General features: G+C 38.9%; 1 protein-coding gene across 6 annotated transcripts in view; it reads right to left on the minus strand.

Moving 5' to 3' along the window:
• Window positions 1–18,125, minus strand: part of ZZZ3 (zinc finger ZZ-type containing 3) — a 106,737-nt gene that overhangs the window by 16,673 nt on the left and 71,939 nt on the right. For 5 of the 6 annotated variants that reach the window (XM_062191574.1, XM_062191572.1, XM_062191573.1 and 2 more), the window contains 4 exons: window positions 5,187–5,325; window positions 1,810–1,957; window positions 1,611–1,726; window positions 124–195 (listed from right to left, as the gene is read on the minus strand). In XM_062191574.1, coding sequence (XP_062047558.1) covers window positions 124–195; window positions 1,611–1,726; window positions 1,810–1,957; window positions 5,187–5,325 — 475 coding nt within the window. The remainder of the gene's footprint in view (window positions 1–123; window positions 196–1,610; window positions 1,727–1,809; window positions 1,958–5,186; window positions 5,326–18,125) is intronic. The other variant, XM_062191575.1, reaches the window with a different exon arrangement.

The following is an 18,125-nucleotide window of genomic DNA, read 5'->3' on the forward strand; positions in this document are numbered from 1 at the left end:
AGCTAAATATTTTAAACCCATGATTAAGAAGGATTCCATACAACAATATGTACTTGGCTCATAATGCACTGACTCTAATATTAACAAATTATTTTTTTAAATACACACAATTTAAAATATTACCTGTTCTTCAACAGTCCACAGTTGGTTAAATGTTTCTGGTTTGGTATCATCACAAAGGCGGCCTCTTATCATCTGCACATAAAACAAGGTTTTTGTCAAAGGGACAATAATAAAGACTACCTTTTGATAAAGCCAAATAACATACAAACTGTCAAATTTTTAAAGAATTTCAACATATTTTAGTAAATTTATTTTCTAAAGGAAAACATCAGTTTTTACTATTTATAAAATGCTCTCACATTCTTGTATTTAATTTGATTTTATAATCCTAGTAATCCTGTGATGTAGATGACAGCAACTTCATTTTACAGAAAAGAAAATAAGAAAATGGGAGTTCAAAATGGAAAATTCTCTCAGTCTAACTCTGCCTTTCAATAATAAAATCTTAAAAAAAAAAGCAGGGGGGTGATGACAGCGTGGCAGCGCCATCCGAGACTCTGGACACTGACTCTCTGCTGCTCCACTTCTAATCTGGAAAGCAGTGCAATATGTCGTAAACAGGTGCAATATGTCAAGCGCTTCAGCTCCTGCTGTTCACTTGGGAGACTAGAATGGAGTTCTTGGCTTCTGGCTTCAGCCTGGCCCAGCCCTGACCTATACAGCCATTTGGGGAGTGAACCAGCAGACGGAAGGTCTCTCTCTCCCAGTCTCTCTGTAACTCTGCCTTTTTTTTTTTTTTTTTTTTTTTTGACAGCAGAGTGGACAGTGAGAGAGAGACAGAGAGACAGAGAGAAAGGTCTTCCTTTTCCGTTGGTTCACCCCACAATGGCCGCTGCGGCCGGTGCGCTGCAGCTGGCACACCACGCTGATCCGAAGCCAGGAGCCAGGTGCTTATCCTGGTCTCCCATGGGGGTGCAGGGCCCAAGCACTTGGGCCATCCTCCACTGCACTCCCAGGCCATAGCAGAGAGCTGGCCTGGAAGAGGGGCAACCGGGACAGAATCCGGCGCCCCGACCGGGACTAGAACCCGGTGTGCCGGCGCCACAGGCGGAGGATTAGCCTGTTGAGCTGCGGCGCCGGCCTGTAACTCTGCCTTTTAAATAAACAAAATCTTTTTTAAAATGGGAAAATTAACATGTCTGGTTAGGTTCATCTAATGGTCACAAGTATAGGCCTTAAATCCTGGTTAATATTCCACTATACACCAAGAGTCATTGTAATTTTTAGGGTCAATACTGTGTGTCAAATACTGGACTAGGAACATTCAAATTATCTACCCCCTGAATCCCAACAATAACCTTACAATATAGGTAATATTAATTTCATTTAATATTAGAGGAAACTGTAACTTGGAGATTTTAACATAACATAAATGATATCCAAGGCTCCACAGGGAGCAAGATAGGACTCCAATGTGCTTCTCCAAATTTCAAAGATCATGTTCCAGGTAAAGCCTACTTTAATTTTAAAAAACATAAACCTGTAAAATGTTAAAACATTTCATCTACAATTCAAATTTTCCCACTCCAATGTTTCATACTGCTCACCTGAGGGCGACTGTGTGAGCCTTCCGGACCATCACTCAAAGGCAACACAGAGTATGAAAGAGACTCTCCATCCTTCTTAGGATCTAAAGGACTTTTTGGTCTAGCGGGTAAACCTACTAAAAACAAGACCATGTACAGAATTAAGCAAGTAAGACAATGTCAGATTTTTTTTTATTTAAATTCTTACATGACTTCTTACCTTTATCAAAAACTAGTTTAACTCTCCTAGTATGTCTTTTACGATTTTTAAATTCCCTTTCAAAGTTTCCAAGGCTATTGGTATATTGGTCCCATACAATTTCAGGCAACTGAACAACTCTCTGTGGATATGGAAGCCCTATATCAGCCTGAAAAAAAACCAACAACAAAATCCAAGTGACTATCTAAATTTAATTCAAAAAAATAATAAACTATAATCAAATTTTCAGATGACAGCAAATCCAAATAATCAACTAAACATTTCTATTCACTCTTTGAAGTCAACAGACAATAAAGTTAATTAAGATGAGAAAAACTAAACATTAAATTCTAAAGATAATAAGAAAAGGAAAAATGAATTCAGCAATATAAGTACTACTTTTAGATAACAAATCTGAACCATGCAGACATACTGTACTATATTAGTAACACATTTTAAACAAATACCAAAAAGTGTCTAGCAACAGCATATTAAATGTCTTTGACTGCAATAGATAAAACTCAAAAACACAGAATTAACTTTAGATGTACTTCCATGTTCATGATTTATTCATAAAATAATGATAAAAGGATTAAATATATTATAAACTAAAATGGTAGTTGTAGAATCTAGATGGTGTGTATATGTGTGTTAATTTCACAATACTTTCAACTTCTCTATGTATTTAAACTTTATACTTTTAACTTTTATTTAATAAATATAAATTTCCAAAGTACAGCTTTATAAAAAAAAAAAAAAAAAAACAGAAAAAAAAAAAATCAGGTCACAAATAATGAAATTGGCCAGAAAATTAATTTTGACAAAGAATTCTTAATGTTCATTTTGCTTACAATATACTATATTATCATAACACAATTACTCTAATAAAATTAATAATTGTATAAAATTAGGAGATGTTGTCTTTTAAAATAATTATGGCATAATCAAATAAAACTAACAAGCCATAATGTTTCCTATATTCTATTTACTAATAAATGCCACAAGTTCCATTAATTTCAATTGAGAATTTTGAGATGCCCACTAAAATAAAGAGATCACATGTCAACAACTTAACTAATGATAAACCTAGGCAAATTAAGCATGCTTGAGTAAAAACAGAGAAACAAACGTATTGAACTTAATTAACTCTAGTAGAAAAATTTCTTTCTCAGGAACTTAGGAGGTACTTCAAAAAGTTCATGGAAAATGGAATTAAGAGACACATTCCTTTGGTGGAAAAGTATTTTGAAATTCATGCCTAGTTTTTTTATAATGTGTTTTATGATGTGTTTCTCATAAACTCTTGGAAGATTTCTCATAAGCTTTCATGGGAATCAAAGTATCAAGTTTTAAAATACTTCTGTATATTTGAAAAATATCTTAAAATAGTCAACATCACATCTCTGTTTCTTAAATAAAGTGAAAAGAAATTCAGCTCTAAACTAAACCTAGAAATGAAGAACCAGCAAATAATCAACTGCAAATAAATGTTGAGAAAATGCCAAATTGCATCTTTTGCCTCCATGGGAACACAAGTAAAACAAAATTAAGGTTAATGTATTTTTTATTAAGATTTACTTTTCAAGCACTACCTGTTTAGTTGAATTCATTGTAATAAACCACTATAAAAACTGTATCTTTTTACACCAGCAAATTGTTTCACATTAATAATGCATAATCAATGAACATTCAAGGTGACCTCATTTTAACAGAAAGTACAGCAGAGCTCAAAAAACCTTGAGTTTTAACAGATAGTTTTAACACAGACTGTATATTTATTATAATATGCAATGTTTTCTGAAAAAATATAGAGAACAGAATGTTTGCCAGGTAAATAATATAAAAAATCCAAATAAGGTTATTACATCTAATGAAATAAAGGTCCCAGGGTTGTTCCCTCAACACCTGGTATACTGCTTTTGTAGTTCATCAGAAATAGGTAACTCATAAAGATATGAAAATTGTCAAATTACACAAGATGATTTTTATTAAGGTAAACAAAATTATTCAGTTTTAATCTTTTCATACAATGTTGATAATATTGTTTCTATTAAGTTTATTGGGCAATTACTGATTCCCTAAATCTAGATATTTATTTCAGCTCAAAATGCAGACTTAGATCATCTCCATATTTTATACCAAGGCAATCATTATAAAAACTTGTATCACTTTTGAATAGTTAACTCTCAAACGTGAAAATTGTGTTTTGCGGCTGGCACTGTGGCGCAGTGGGTTAACGCCCTGGCCTCAAGTGCTGACATCCCATATGGGCACCGGTTTGAGATCTGGCTGCTCCACTTCCGATCCAGCTCTCTAGTGTGGCCTGGGAAAGCAGTAGAGGATGGCCCAAGTCCTTGGGCCCCTGCACCCGTGTGAGAGACCTGGAAGAAGCTCCTGGCTCCTGGTTTCAGATCAGCACAGCTCCAGCCATTGTGGCCAACTGGGAAGTGAACCATCAGATGGAAGACCTCTCTCTCTCTCTCTGCGTAACTCTGACTTTCAAATAAATAAATCAATCTTTAAAAAAAATTGTGTTTTGGCCGGCGCCGTGGCTTAACAGGCTAATCCTCCACCTTGTGGCGCCGGCACACTGGGTTCTAGTCCCGGTCAGGGCGCCGGATTCTATCCCGGTTGCCCCTCTTCCAGGCCAGCTCTCTGCTATGGCCCGGGAAGGCAGTGGAAGATGGCCCAAGACCTTGGGCCCTGCACCTGCATGGGAGACCAGGAGAAGAACCTGGCTCCTGGCTTTGGATCAGTGAGATGCGCTGGCCGCAGCAGCCATTGGAGGGTGAACCAACGGCAAAAAGAAAGACCTTTCTCTCTGTCTCTCTCTCTCACTATCCACTCTGCCTGTCAAAAAAAAAAAAAGTGTTTAAAGAAAAACAGAAAATTACAAGGAATTTTCCCACTAAAAAAAAGGCTATTACAACCTTAAAAACATTTAGATTTTATACTTTTATCACCATTGTTTTCTCTCTCAATATGTTGATGTGCAAAAGTACCAGTCCCCGACCTCCCAAAAAAGCTTTATATCCTTCAATATTTTTTTTCTATCTTGGTAATCATGATGTCTTGAAGGCAGAATAGAGAAAATACTCTAGAATGGAGAAGGTAACAGGAAAATCTAGGAAAATAACTAAAAATTACGACATTATTTGAGTAGTTCTCATTCAAATATCCCAAAAACATTTTCCAGCGCCTTTCATTTCTGTATGTTTTATGGTGTGTTTGGCAGGGGTGGAAGAAGGTGGTATACTGCCTTCAATAGGATGCTTAATTACAGAAGGGAGGAAAATTAAAAATTTTTTAAAAAGTGTACACCCACATAGAAAGAATAAATTCAATTCTCTCATTACCAAGTAATCTTAAACAGATTCTAAAAAATACCCAATGTATACCTTCTTCTGGAGTTTTTCCACAAATCCAATGGGATTTTTTAGAGCTTCTCTCTGGTGTTTGCCTAAACTTTCAAGGTCTTGGACTGCTTGAGAACGCTGAGCCTCGAGTACAGCAATCGTCTGTAACAGTCTCTGATAACTACAGAGACAAAGAAAAATATCTCACTAAAATTTTCTAGTAAGAGCATAAATTACAACTGAGTTCAAACCAGGATCTACTATTAAGTCACACAGTCTTTTTTTAAAGTTACCTGAAAGAGTTTAGTAAGACATATTACTGGGAATAAATGAGGTCTTCCTGAGTTTATGAAGTACCTAGTCAGAAAATATCAGTTAGAGAAACCAAAGGCTTCTTTCCCCATCTTAAGTTTTTAATTCTTGAACCTGAACAAGTACAGAAAAAAAGAAAGCATCTTGATTTTCCAACAATCAAAGTCAATATGAAACTGCTGAATAAAAAAGTAAAATCATAGAATTTTAGCACTAGGAGGGGCCACCAAATTCAGTCGCTCTACAGTACTCCGCTGGAATAAGGGATCTTAAGCACATCTTCTCAACCAGAATCACAGGGACACTGCCACACAATTCAGACATGATCTTATGTCTCATGGTTCTCTATGCTCTGTTATACTGCATCCAATTTTAGAAATTTATTTTTCCAGCAACAAGTCTGTTATATATTCTCAACATTTAAGAATTATGCACTTATAGGTAAGACCACAAAGATATTTTTACTTCCCTGTCTCAAAGATCCACTGAGCACAACATATTTTTATACCCACACAAATCCAATGCTTCACATTACCCTGAAATCTCACCTATGCGTGCATACATACCCTGAATACATATATTCAGGGTAAAAAGCCTAAATGTTCATTTTGCAAAAAGAACCAAAAAAAATCATTCCAAGTTCACGTTAAGCTAAGTGATTTGAGTCCTTAAATATTAACAAAGCACAACTATTCTTAACAGCTTCCAATAAAATCCACTGTTTCCCACTAGACTTCAAATGCTATAATGGCAAACATATCAGTTCACCGTTTTGTCTAGCATTTGTGCAGCATACTTCCCAGCATACAGATGCTAATATATATCTTTTTGAATGAAAAGATCAATGGATTCATTTCTGTGAAACCAAAAAACATACTAAATCACCCAAGTTCAGAAGTTAGCAAACTAGCAGAAATAAAAAGGACGAAACAATGCAATTTTGAGGCTCACAGCCATAGTTTAATTACCACATGATATTCTCTATGAGAACTTTCAGCCCCCTGCCTAAAATGTGTTATTTTCAAATCCACGTTAACTCATCTATGATGAAATATTTAAAAATTAAGCTGAAATCACTAACAATGAAGGATAAGACTAAGTGTAAGCTAGTGATATTTCACTTAAAAGCTAGAATTCTGAAGCAAAAGCTAGGGTTGTACTAAGTCAATCCTGAATAAGTTAGCAGTTATGTCTGAACTTGCTTTCCCTAAGCTGCCTTTTGCTTTGCAGAATACGAAGTAGTACAGAAACTCTGTCTCCACTGGCTGTTTCTACGAAGCAGGCTCACCCAAGGCTCAATCTTAGGGTTATGGTAGTAAGTTGGATACTAGAACACTTTACTCTCCCTCCAGTATTCCCAACTCAACACTTCACCTTCTGAACTCATACCCCACTAACTAAATATAATCAAAAACTTGTCATGGTGCCTCTATCCCTGTTTTAAGCAACAGCTGCACACTTCAGGCATTGTGGTGCAGTGGGTCAAGTCCCACATTGGGACACCTGCATCCCATGTTGGGAGTGCTGGTTCAAGAAAGCTAATCACCTGGAAAGGCAGAGGACATGGCCCAAGTATCTGTGCTCCTGCCACACACGCCAGGTCCAGTCCTAGCTGTTGCAGCCATTTAAGGACTAAACCAGCAGATGGAGTGTCTCTTTCACTTCTCCTTTAAAATAAATCTCTTTAAAAGACTTGAGTATATTAAACTTTCAGCTAACTGATATAATAGACACAGTAACAATTAACAAAGCACAAGTAAAAATAGAGTTATGATAAAATAAGCTGAGGCATGAAAAAAGTTACAGTTACAAAGGCAGCTGTCCTTTACTATGTTAGGAGCAAACTGACACTGGAAAGAAAGGCCTCAATTTGTTACTTTATAACAAATTTACTCAATAAACAAATTTACTCTAATAGAACTCTAAATAGTAGGTCCAAAAAAGAACAAAAAAGTATAACTCTCCAATTCCAATTTTACTTTAGTTAAGACAAAATGATTATCAAATTGGAAGGCCTAAAATAAATAAAAGACTTAAAGCCCAGAATAATGAAAAGATTGTAAGAAAACAGTGAATTTCAAGTCTTCTGTCCCAGATAATTTTAACTATTTCCCGGCATACTCAAGAGATTTTACCAGTAAGATTAACATACACATCGTTGTGCAGATATGGAAGGAATCATAATAAAAGGGAAAAAAAAAGTGGGTAACACCTAAAAAAATCATGATAGACAAATCATTAAAGATAAGGAAACCAAATCACAGACTTAGGAACTTGCCAAGATTAGTAACTTGCCATACTAGTAATTCATGGTGGAGTGGTAACGTGAGGATTGGCTAAACTCTGAGAATATTCAGCCAAGAAATAAAAACGTCCAACAAAATATTATTGCAAGCTTTATTTAACAGCTATGAACGGAATAACTTTAAAAAATTATACAACTGACAAATACTAACATGATAATAAAAACAGGGGAAACTGAGTGTGGGGGATATAGGAAAGCTTTAACTCTGTACTTCACAATTTGTTTTGTAAATTTTTAAAAAATATTTTATTTATTTGAAAGAGTTACAGAGGGAGAAAGGGACAGAAAGAAAGAGGGTGTTCCATCTGCTGGTTCACTCCCCAGATGGCCACAACGGCCCAAGCTGAGACGATCCGAAGCCAGGAGCCAGGAGGTTCTTCTGGTCTCCTATGTGGGTGCAGAGGCCCAAAGACTTGGGCCATCTTCCACCGTGGCATTAGCAGGGAGCCAGATCAGAAGTGAACAGCTGGGACTCGAACCAGAGCCCATATGGGATGCTGGTACTGCAGGCTGGAGCTTTAACATGCTGCACCACAGCACCGGCCCCTGTTTTGTAAACTTAAAAATATTCTGAATTTAAACTAATTACCTTAAAGGAAAAGCTAGAGACTGGCTCAGTGACATAGCAGGTAAAGCATCCCATATGGCCACCAGTTCAAGTCCCGGCTGCTCCACTTCTGATCTAGCTCCCTACTAATGGCCTGGGAAAGCAAAAATGACCCAAGCGCTTGGATTCCCACACCCAGGGAGACCTGGAAGAAGCTCCTAGCTTTGAATTAGCTCAGCTCCAGTCGTGGCAGCTATTTGGGGAGTGAACTAGCAGATGGAAGATCTCTCTCTTCTCTCTCTCTCTCTTTAATAAATAAATATTAAAAAAAAACCAACTATAACTAAAGGCACAGCTTTCCCATAAAATGTATCAAAAGTATTAATATCCAGTTCTAAAGCAGAATCTTATATAATGCTAAAAAAAAAAACCTGCATTCAACTATGACAATAAATTGTTAATTTTCCTTTTGTCCCATGTCTTCAAGATACAATATAGGAAATTTTAGTTTCTATATACTGGAATTATGTCGGGCTAAAATAATTGTCCTTCAACTCTGTATCTAAGTTATTTTCACTACCTTTCACTATCCAAATACTCTTGAATCCTTCATTCACCTTTGTGAATATAAAAATATTTGTATGAAACAGCACATAGGTAAGAATTCTGATATCTGAAAGAGAATAAACGAAAGACAATGTGGCAGTTAATTTTATTGCCCAATTTCTAGCTGTAATATCCCATAGAGAGTATTCAATAAAGAGAAAATGTAAAGGAGGAAGGAAGGGCAAGAGGGAAGAAGGGATGGAGAGACAGAGAAAAAAGCAAAGATTTTATTTTCAACTTCTCTAAAACCTTTTTTAAGAATCCAATTTTAAATTTCTCTGTGGAAATAACTATTAATATTACATGTATATCTGAAATCTTAAAAAACTAATATAGGAACATATTTTAAAAATCCAAATTGGGGGCAATTTGCCAAAAAATTGTCCTGATTCTTGAAACTGTCATTAAATAGTATCATTAGAGACCAAAAACAAGAAGAAAAAGGGATGCTATTATTCTAGATCAGCAGTCTATTAAATATGGCTTGACTGTTTTTATAAATGAAACATTATTAGAACATAACCATATTCACTGAGGTAGAGAACAGACAGAATAAAGTAGCTGCAATGTAAACCACATAATCTACAAAGTCTAAATTACTTATGAATGAAACTGTAAGAAAAAGTCTGCCAAGTCCTATTCTCGATAATGGACAGAGGGGAATGAAAAGCAAGTGAAATACATAATATTGGACTAGATTCTCAGGGAGAAAAAAATGGAAGAATTTAAACAGACTGTGGATTACAGAACCAATGGTAAATCGGTATAGTATGATAATAGTATTAAGGATATGCAGGGATAACCCTTGCGTTTAAGAGAAATATACTGAAGTATAAGAGTGACGTGTTTACAACCTACTTTTAAATGGCTCAGTGAAAGGAAAAGTGTATTACACCAAAATGGAGGGGAAAGGGGAAAGAAAACAAATGTTGTACTGCTAAGCTGTCAACTGATGAATTTAAAAGTACATAGATACTTCTATTATTTTAAGTTTTGCTCTGCTTTATAATTTTGCTAAATGAAAACAACAATAAGTTCTTCATCATACTTTGCAATTAGAAGAGAGCAGCTTGATTCCCCTATGAACAGAGCTTGATTAAACACATTGAAAACCTGGGGAAGTAAGAAGACATGAAAAAATTTATTTCTTTAGCTACACTATAAGAAAAGGAAAGGGATATTGAAAAATGTATGAGTCAACTAATGTTACATGTATATAAATATGCATTGGTAAGCACAAAGAAATAAGTGAAAGAACAGTACAATATATATGTTGGATTTCATTCTCAATAGGACAAAACTATATAAAGTAAACTGGTTCCTAAGAATTACCAACATGGAAGTGCGCATTTCAAACAATGATTAACATGCCCCTTGAGGGGCCCACTGAGAGTGGGGTCAAGTCCTGTCTCCCCTTGTGCTTCCAGCTGGCTGCTAGTGCACATTCTGGGAGGCACCAGGTGATGTTTCATTTCACCTGGCCCAGCCCTAACTGTTGGAAGTATTTGGGAAGTGAACTAGTGGATGGAAAATCTGTCTTTGTCTCAGTCTCTCTCTTTTACCCTCTACCTTTCAAATAAAAAAAAAAAAAAGTTTTTAATTTGAAACAAATAACAATCACATCATCTCAGAAATAAATTCTAGTGAGGCAAGAGTTTAGCTTGGCTATGGCCAAAGCCATATTCAATATCTGGCTCAGGCTCCTGACTCCAGATTCCTGCTAATGCAGACACTGGGACACAGTGGTGATGGCTCAAAAAATTGGGTTTCTTCTACCACGTGGGAGACATAGACTGAGTTTCCAACTTCTGGCTTCCACCGAGTGCAGGGAAGTAAATCAGAAGATGGGAATCCTTTGTTTCTTTCTCTCTGCCTCTAAAGAAATTTTTAGAAATTCTAGCCATTATAGCAATTTATCAGTTTGGGAGGAAATGCCTCAATCTACCTTAACCACCCTCTCATTTCAAGAAAATGTTATATTTTCATTTTCTCCAAAAATACTAAGCTTCCTAGGTTTCACTAATTTTTACGTAAGCAGAACATATAATTCAAAAATTATGTTTTTGGTGATATGAGTTGTACATTTTGTATTCCTCTGTGTAGGTTTTACTTGTTTTTATTCATTTGAAAGCGGGAGAAAGCGGGGTGGGGGGAGGGAGACAGGGAGAGAGTAAGAGAGCAAGAGAGAGAGGGAGAGAGGGAGAGGGTGAGAATGAGAGGGAGAGAGGGAGAGGGAGAGGGAGGAGGGGGAGAGAGAGAAAGAATCTTCCACTTGCTGCTTTGTTCTCTAAATACCTGCAACAGCTAGAGCTGGGTTAGGTCAAAGCCAGGAGCCAAGAACTCCATCCAGGCCTCTCACACGGGTGGCAGGAACTCAAGTACTTGAGCCATCAGCTGCTGCTTCCCAGAATATATATTAGCAGGAACCTCATTAGGAAGTGGAGTAGGAACTTGAACACAGGCACACCAATATAGAATGCACGCATCCCTGGCAGAATCTTAACTGCTGAGCCAAATGCCTATTCCTATTTCTAATCCTTCATGAAGGGCTGAGTCTACAGGAACTGAAAATTCAGTAATTCATAAATTAACTCCCACTCACTTTCAATGAAAATCTAGAATTAGAGGATGATCACAAAGCTTTTTATGATCGTGTATAAGACAGTAACTAATACTTCAGCCTCTGATATCCCCTCTAGGAATAAACATCATTCCTATATTAACAATAACTAAAAACTCTGAATTAATTTGAGTAAAGAAAAACACACTTGTTTCTCTTTCAAGTGTAGAACTAGGATTGGCATTGTGGCATAGTAGATTAAGCCTCTGCCTGAAGTGCAGGCATCCCATATGGGTGCTGGTTTCAGTGCCGGCTGCTCCAGTTCTGATTCAGCTCCCTGCTAATGGCCTGGGAAAGCAGTGGAAGATGACCCAAGTGCTTGGGCCCCAGCACACGTGCTGGAGACTTGGAAGAAACTAATGGCTCCTGGCTCCTGTCTTCACCTCGGCCCAGCTCTGTCTCTCCCTCTTTCTAACTCTGCCTCTCAAATAATTTTTTAAAGTGTAAAACTAGCCAGATACTAGCGTTTTATTAACAGGCTAAAATCTAAGTGAAGGAGTAAGTTGGGAGAAGCAAACACAGCACTACACTGGTTTTTGTCTTGAAGGCAGGTAGTGAAACATGCAAACTTGAGCTCAATTTTCTGAATTTCATTTGGTCAGGAGGCAGAGGATGCAGTCATCAGGGTAAGATCCACTCTCATACCCAAGAACAGCTGTCTTGGGATTGAGGAAAGAAGAGGTATTTACTACCCCAGGTTTTATTACCCTGGTGGCCATGGCATAGCCAAGCCGCAACCATAGGTTTGCTTGCTAAGATTTATTTGTTTGAAAGGCAGAAGGAGAGAGGGAAAGGCACAGAGGGTCTCCATACGCTGGTTAGCTCCCAAAATGGTGGCAAAATTCAGGCCTGAACTATGCTGAAGCCAGGAGCCAGGAACTGCATCCTGGTCTCCCACATGGGTGGCAGGGTCCCAAGCACTTGGGTCATCATCTACTGCTTTCTCAGGTGCATTAGAAGGGAGCTGGATTCAAAGCAGAGCAGCCAGAACTCCAACTGGTAGGTGGATATATAGGATGCTGGTGTTTCAAGCAGAGGCTCAACCTGCTTGGCACCAACACAGGCCCCAAGCACTAAAGCTTAAGGCAGTGGTTCTGCCCATCCCCAGCTCCAGCAATGTGCACAGATACAAAGGCAATCCTCTCCGGAGGAATATAACGTCATCCTACAGCTAAGATAACCCATTAATAACTTCCCAAAGAAAGTAAATAGCTCACTGTTTGAGATTATAAACCATACAAGAAAGCAAGATAAAAGATTGAAAGAATCTGAGCATGTCACTTTGAAAGCGAATACAAAAAGTTTTTATTTATTTATTTTTTTGACAGGCAGAATGGATAGTAACAGAGAGACAGAGAAAGGTCTTCCTTTTCTGTTGGTTCACCCTCCAATGGCCACTGCGGCCGCATGCTGCGGCCTGCACATCGCGCTGATCCGAAGGCAGGAGCCAGCTGCTTATCCTGGTCTCCCATGCAGGTGCAGGGCCCAAGCACTTGGGCCATCCTCCACTGCACTCCCTGGCCACAGCAGAGAGCTGGACTGGAAGAGGGGCAACCGGGACAGAATCCAGCACCCCAACCAGGACTAGAACCCGGTGTGCCGTCGCCGCAGGCAGAGGATTAGCCTATTGAGCTGTGGTGCCGGCCATAAAAAAAGTTTATTACTAATTAAAACCAGAAGCTCAGCAGGGACAAAATTCTTCTTATAAAAAATAGATTAGGCCAATCAGATGAAGACAACTAATAAAAAACTATTTAAAAGCTCTTAAAAGCATCAAAAGAACAAACACTATTAAGATATTATAAAGTCAAGATCTATGAGAAAATAGAAACTAGAAAGATAAAACATGTTTTGGGGGCATTTTTACCCCAGAGCAATTTACTGATACTGAAGGTGAGATCTGGAAGCTCAGCAGAGCCTTTGACTATTTAAAATGGTAGATAAAGGTTGAATATAGGGGGCCAGAATCCCACCTTGGGATTCCTAGTTCAAGTCCAGCTGCTCCACTTCCAATCCAGCTTCCTGCTAATGCACCAGAGAAAGAAGCAGAAGATAGCCCAAGTACTTGGGCCCCTGCCACTGATGCAGGAGATCCAGATGAGGTTCCTAGCTCCTACTTTTAGCCTGGCCCAGACCCAGAAGTTCCAGCCATTTGGGGAGTGGACCAGCAGATGGAAGCTCTCTCTCCCTCTCCCTCTCTGTCACTCTTTCAAATTAACAAATAAATAATTTTAAAATAAAAGGGAATCTAGGGGCTGACAGTGTGGCACAGACTGTTAAGTCTCAGCCTGCAGTGCCAGCATCCCATTTGGGTGCCAGTTCAAATCCTGGCCACTCTACTTCCTGATCCAGCTCCCTGCTATTTAAAAATAAAATAAAATGAATCTAGGGTCTACCAGGGGTTGAGGTACGGGAAATCAGCCTAGACTTTGGGCTGGGATCCTGAAGAACCATAACCTTGGAGTGAAGACAACCAGTAAACAAACAGCCCTCTCTTGAAGTGGAATTAATTAGCAAGGGTGAAGATGCACATACCCCAAGACCCAGATATCCCATATCTTCTATATGTAATCCTTAAGAAACTCCAGAATATACACAGAATGAGACACATCATAGCAGCCTTATTCATAACATTAAACCAAGAGCAACCAAAATATACACCTAATCAAAATGGCTAGACCATGGTGTCAGTATTAAACAGACTACCATATAAAGAAAACAGACAAACTATACCTATTACATCAACACAGATGACATCACAAAGAGTACGTGCAGTATGGTTCAAAAGCACAGAAAAACTTTATTGTTTAAGGATATACACATAGTTTGCTAAAATCTTTTAAAACATCAAGGAATATTTTTCTCAAATGTAAAACAACACATTGTTATCTCTGAGGAGAAAAAATGAGTGAGGTGTAACTGAAGAACGGTTCACGAGGGACTTCTGGAGTGCTACCAGTATTTTATTTCTTAAAATAGACTGGCTAAACAATCACAGACTTTTGAATTTCATAATTACCTTGTAACAATATAAATATTTCATTATTCTTACATGCATATAGTATAAAAATTTTGAAGGAAAAAAATGTTCTCTAGGAAGAAAATCTGAGATATCCCTTCTATTTTATAACTTTAATATTCCCAAAAAGGTATGGGTTCAAGTGTCAGTTCTACAAGCATCTAACCATGGAATCTTATTCCAGTCATTAAACTCTGGACCTCAGCTTCTTCAACATTAAAAAGATAATAGACCAGGGGACCAGTGCTGTGGTGCAGTGGGTTAATGCACTGGCCTGAAGCGCCGGCATCCCATATGGGCGCCAGTTCGAGAACTGGCTGCTCCGCTTCGGATCCAACTCTCTGCTGTGGCCTGGGAAAGCAGTAGAAGATGGCCCAAGTCTTTGGGCCCCTGCACTTGTGTGGGAGACCTGGAAGAAGCTCCTGGCTCCTGGCTTCAGATTGGCACAGCTCCGGCTGTTGCAGCCATTTGGGGAGTGAACCATCAGATGGAAGACCTCTTTCTCTCTGCCTCTCCTCTCTCTGTGTAACTCTGACTTTCAAATAAAATAAATAAATCTCTTAAAAAAAAAAAAAAAGAATAGACCAGATAGATGATTATAAAAGGCTCTTCTAAGCTAAATACTTTGGCAGTATAAGATATTTGCTCCACTCTGGTCATTCCTTACTGCACATCATTCCTGAGTTATATATAGGTTAAATTTATATTATATACATAATTTTTTAAAAGATTTTCTTTATTTATATGAGAGGTAAAGTTACAGACAGTAAGAGAGAGAGAGACAGAGACAGAGAGAAAGGGCTTCCGTCCATTCGTTGGTTCACTGCCCAAGTGGCTGCAACAGCCAGAGATTGGCCAGTCCAAAGCCAAGAGCCAGGAGCTTCTTGCTGGTCTCCTATGCCAGGGCAGGGGCCCAAGCACTTGGTTCATCTTCCACTGCATTCCCAGGCCACAGCAGAGCTGGATTGGAAGAGGAGCAGCCGGGATTAGAAGCGGCGCCCATATGGGATGATGGTGCCGCAGCTGGAATATTACCCACTGCGCCACGGCGCCAGCCCCTATATACATAAATTTTAAGTCTGTTTTCTTCATGCAAAATCACATCTTAGATCTGGGTTGATCAACTCTGTCCTGAGCTATAAAGAATGTCTGTCAAGTAAGTGCCCTCAGAGAAGCAGGTATTTGAAAAGACTTAAGGGATGTTTCCCTTACTTCAGTGTCTACTCAGGAGGCATTAATAGCTTTCCTCTTATGGAAGTTACTTCTCAAAGGAAATAACCAGGATGACGATGGCTGTGGCTTATGAAGGTACTGGCTTGCTCCCTACGTCACTAAATAGTACATTTCCTATAGGAATCAATTTTTAGGTATACCTATCTGTTTTGTTTCTAATATGAATGCTGTATATTATGTTGTATCATCCTGGAAAGTCTTTTCCCTAAAACCAAACAAAAGCAAATTCGTAACAAAAATATCTTAATAAAAAAAAAAAAAAAACTAATCCGATGGGGCCAGTGTTGACATGCAGTACGCAGTGGCACAGCAGGTTAAGCCACTGCATATGACACCCACATTTCAGATCAGTGAGCCAGTTCAAGTCCCAGCTGCTCTGCTGCTGATCCAACTCCCTGCTAATGTGCCTGGAAGAGCACTGGGAGATGGCCTATGTGCTTGAACCCCCCCTGGCACCCACATTAGAGATCTGGATAGAGTTCCAAGCTCCTGGCTTCAGCCTGGCCCAGTGCCCCCCCCCCCAACCTCCATTGTGTCCACTTGCAGAGTGAACTACAGGATAGAAGATCTTTCTCTCTCTCTCAGGATAGAAAAATCTTTCTCTTTCATATAAATAAAACCTTAAAGTTATATAAAATCCTTTTAAAAAGATAATTCTCAAGAGAGAATATGTTCAAACTCATTCTATAAGGCTAGCATCACCCTAACACCAAAGCCAGGCAGAAAATTATTGTCCAATATTCCTGATGATTACTGATGTAAAAAGAAGGAAAGTAGCAACACAATAAAGCTTTTATATGAAAAGCTCCCAGTTAACATCGTACTCAATGTTGACTAGCTGAAAGGTTTTCCTCTAAGATCAAGAATAAAACAAGGATGCTGACTCTCAGCACTTCTATTCAATCTAGTACTAGAAGTCAGAGCAATTAGGTTAGAGAAACAAAACAAACTGTAAAGGAAGATGTTAAACTGACCTGTTTACATGATCTCATAAACAGAAAATACTAGACTCCATTAACAAATGGTTAAGACTACTAAATTCAGTAAAGTTCCAAGAAATAAAATCAACATTCCAAACCAGCTCCCTGCTAATGTGCTTCGAAAGGCCAATGGAAGATGAACCAAGTACTTGGGCCCCTGCCACCCACATGGGAGACTCGGAGAGATCTCTGGGCTCATGGCTTCGGCTCAGCCCAAGAGGTTGGAGTCATTTGGGAAGTAAACCTGTGGGCAGAAAATACCTATATTTGATCACTTGCTCCCCATTCTGCCTCCGCTACTGCTGTCCAGCTCTCTAATTCGGCCTTTCGAATAAATCTTTACAAAAACATTGTCATTATCAAACATACAAAACAAATACTGGAGGAAAAAACAATGAACTCAGGCACACTGTTGGTGGCAATATAAATTAATACAGTCATTACAAAAAACACTATGGAGAGCTCTCATTAAAGAGAACTAGGGGCCAGAGCTGTGGTGTGGCAGGTTAAGCCACTGCCTGCAGTGCCAACATCCCATATGGGCACTGGTTCGACTCCCAGCTGCTCTCTTTCAATCCAGCTCTCCACTACAGCCTGGGAAAGCAGCAAAAGATGGCCCAAGTCCTTGGGCTCCTGTAAACACTTTGGAGACCTGGAAGAAGTTCCTGGGTCCTGGCCTCAGATCAGCTCAGCTCCAGCTGTTGTGGGCATTTGGAGAGTGAACCAGCAGATGAAAACCGACTCTCTCTCTCTCTGCCTCTGCCTCTCTGTAACTCTGCCTTTCAAATAAATAAATGAATAAATCTTAACAAAAGAGAAAGAAATAGTATTATGATCTAGCAATTCCACTCCTATGTCCAAAGGAAATAAAGTTAGTATGTCAAAGAGAGACTTGCACTCCCATTCACATTGCAGCATTATTTATAATAGCCAAGATATGAAACCAATCTAAGTTTCCATCAATGGATAAAATGATAAGAAACTGCACCATTGCACACAATGAAATACTATTCAGCTTTTGTTTAGATTTATGTACTTACTTTAAAGGCAGAGTTGGGGCCGGCACTGTGGCACAGCAGGCAGAGCTGCCGCCTGCAGTGCCAGCATCCTACGTGGGCGCCAGTTCTAGTCCCGGCTGCTCCACTTCAGATCCAGCTCTCTGCTATGGCCTGGAAAAGCAGTAGAAGATGGCCTAAGTCCTTGGGCCCCTGCACCCATGTGGGAGACCTGGAGGAGGCTCCTGGATTTTGGCTTAGGATCAGCCCAGCTTCTGCCATTTTGGCCATCTTGTGAGTGAACCAGCAGATGGAAGATCTCTCTCTCTCTCTCTCTCTCTCTCTCTCTCTCTCTGCCGCTCTC

This window comes from Lepus europaeus, chromosome 5, assembly GCF_033115175.1.
Source record: "Lepus europaeus isolate LE1 chromosome 5, mLepTim1.pri, whole genome shotgun sequence".
In the NCBI taxonomy this organism is placed as follows: Eukaryota; Metazoa; Chordata; class Mammalia; order Lagomorpha; family Leporidae; genus Lepus; species Lepus europaeus.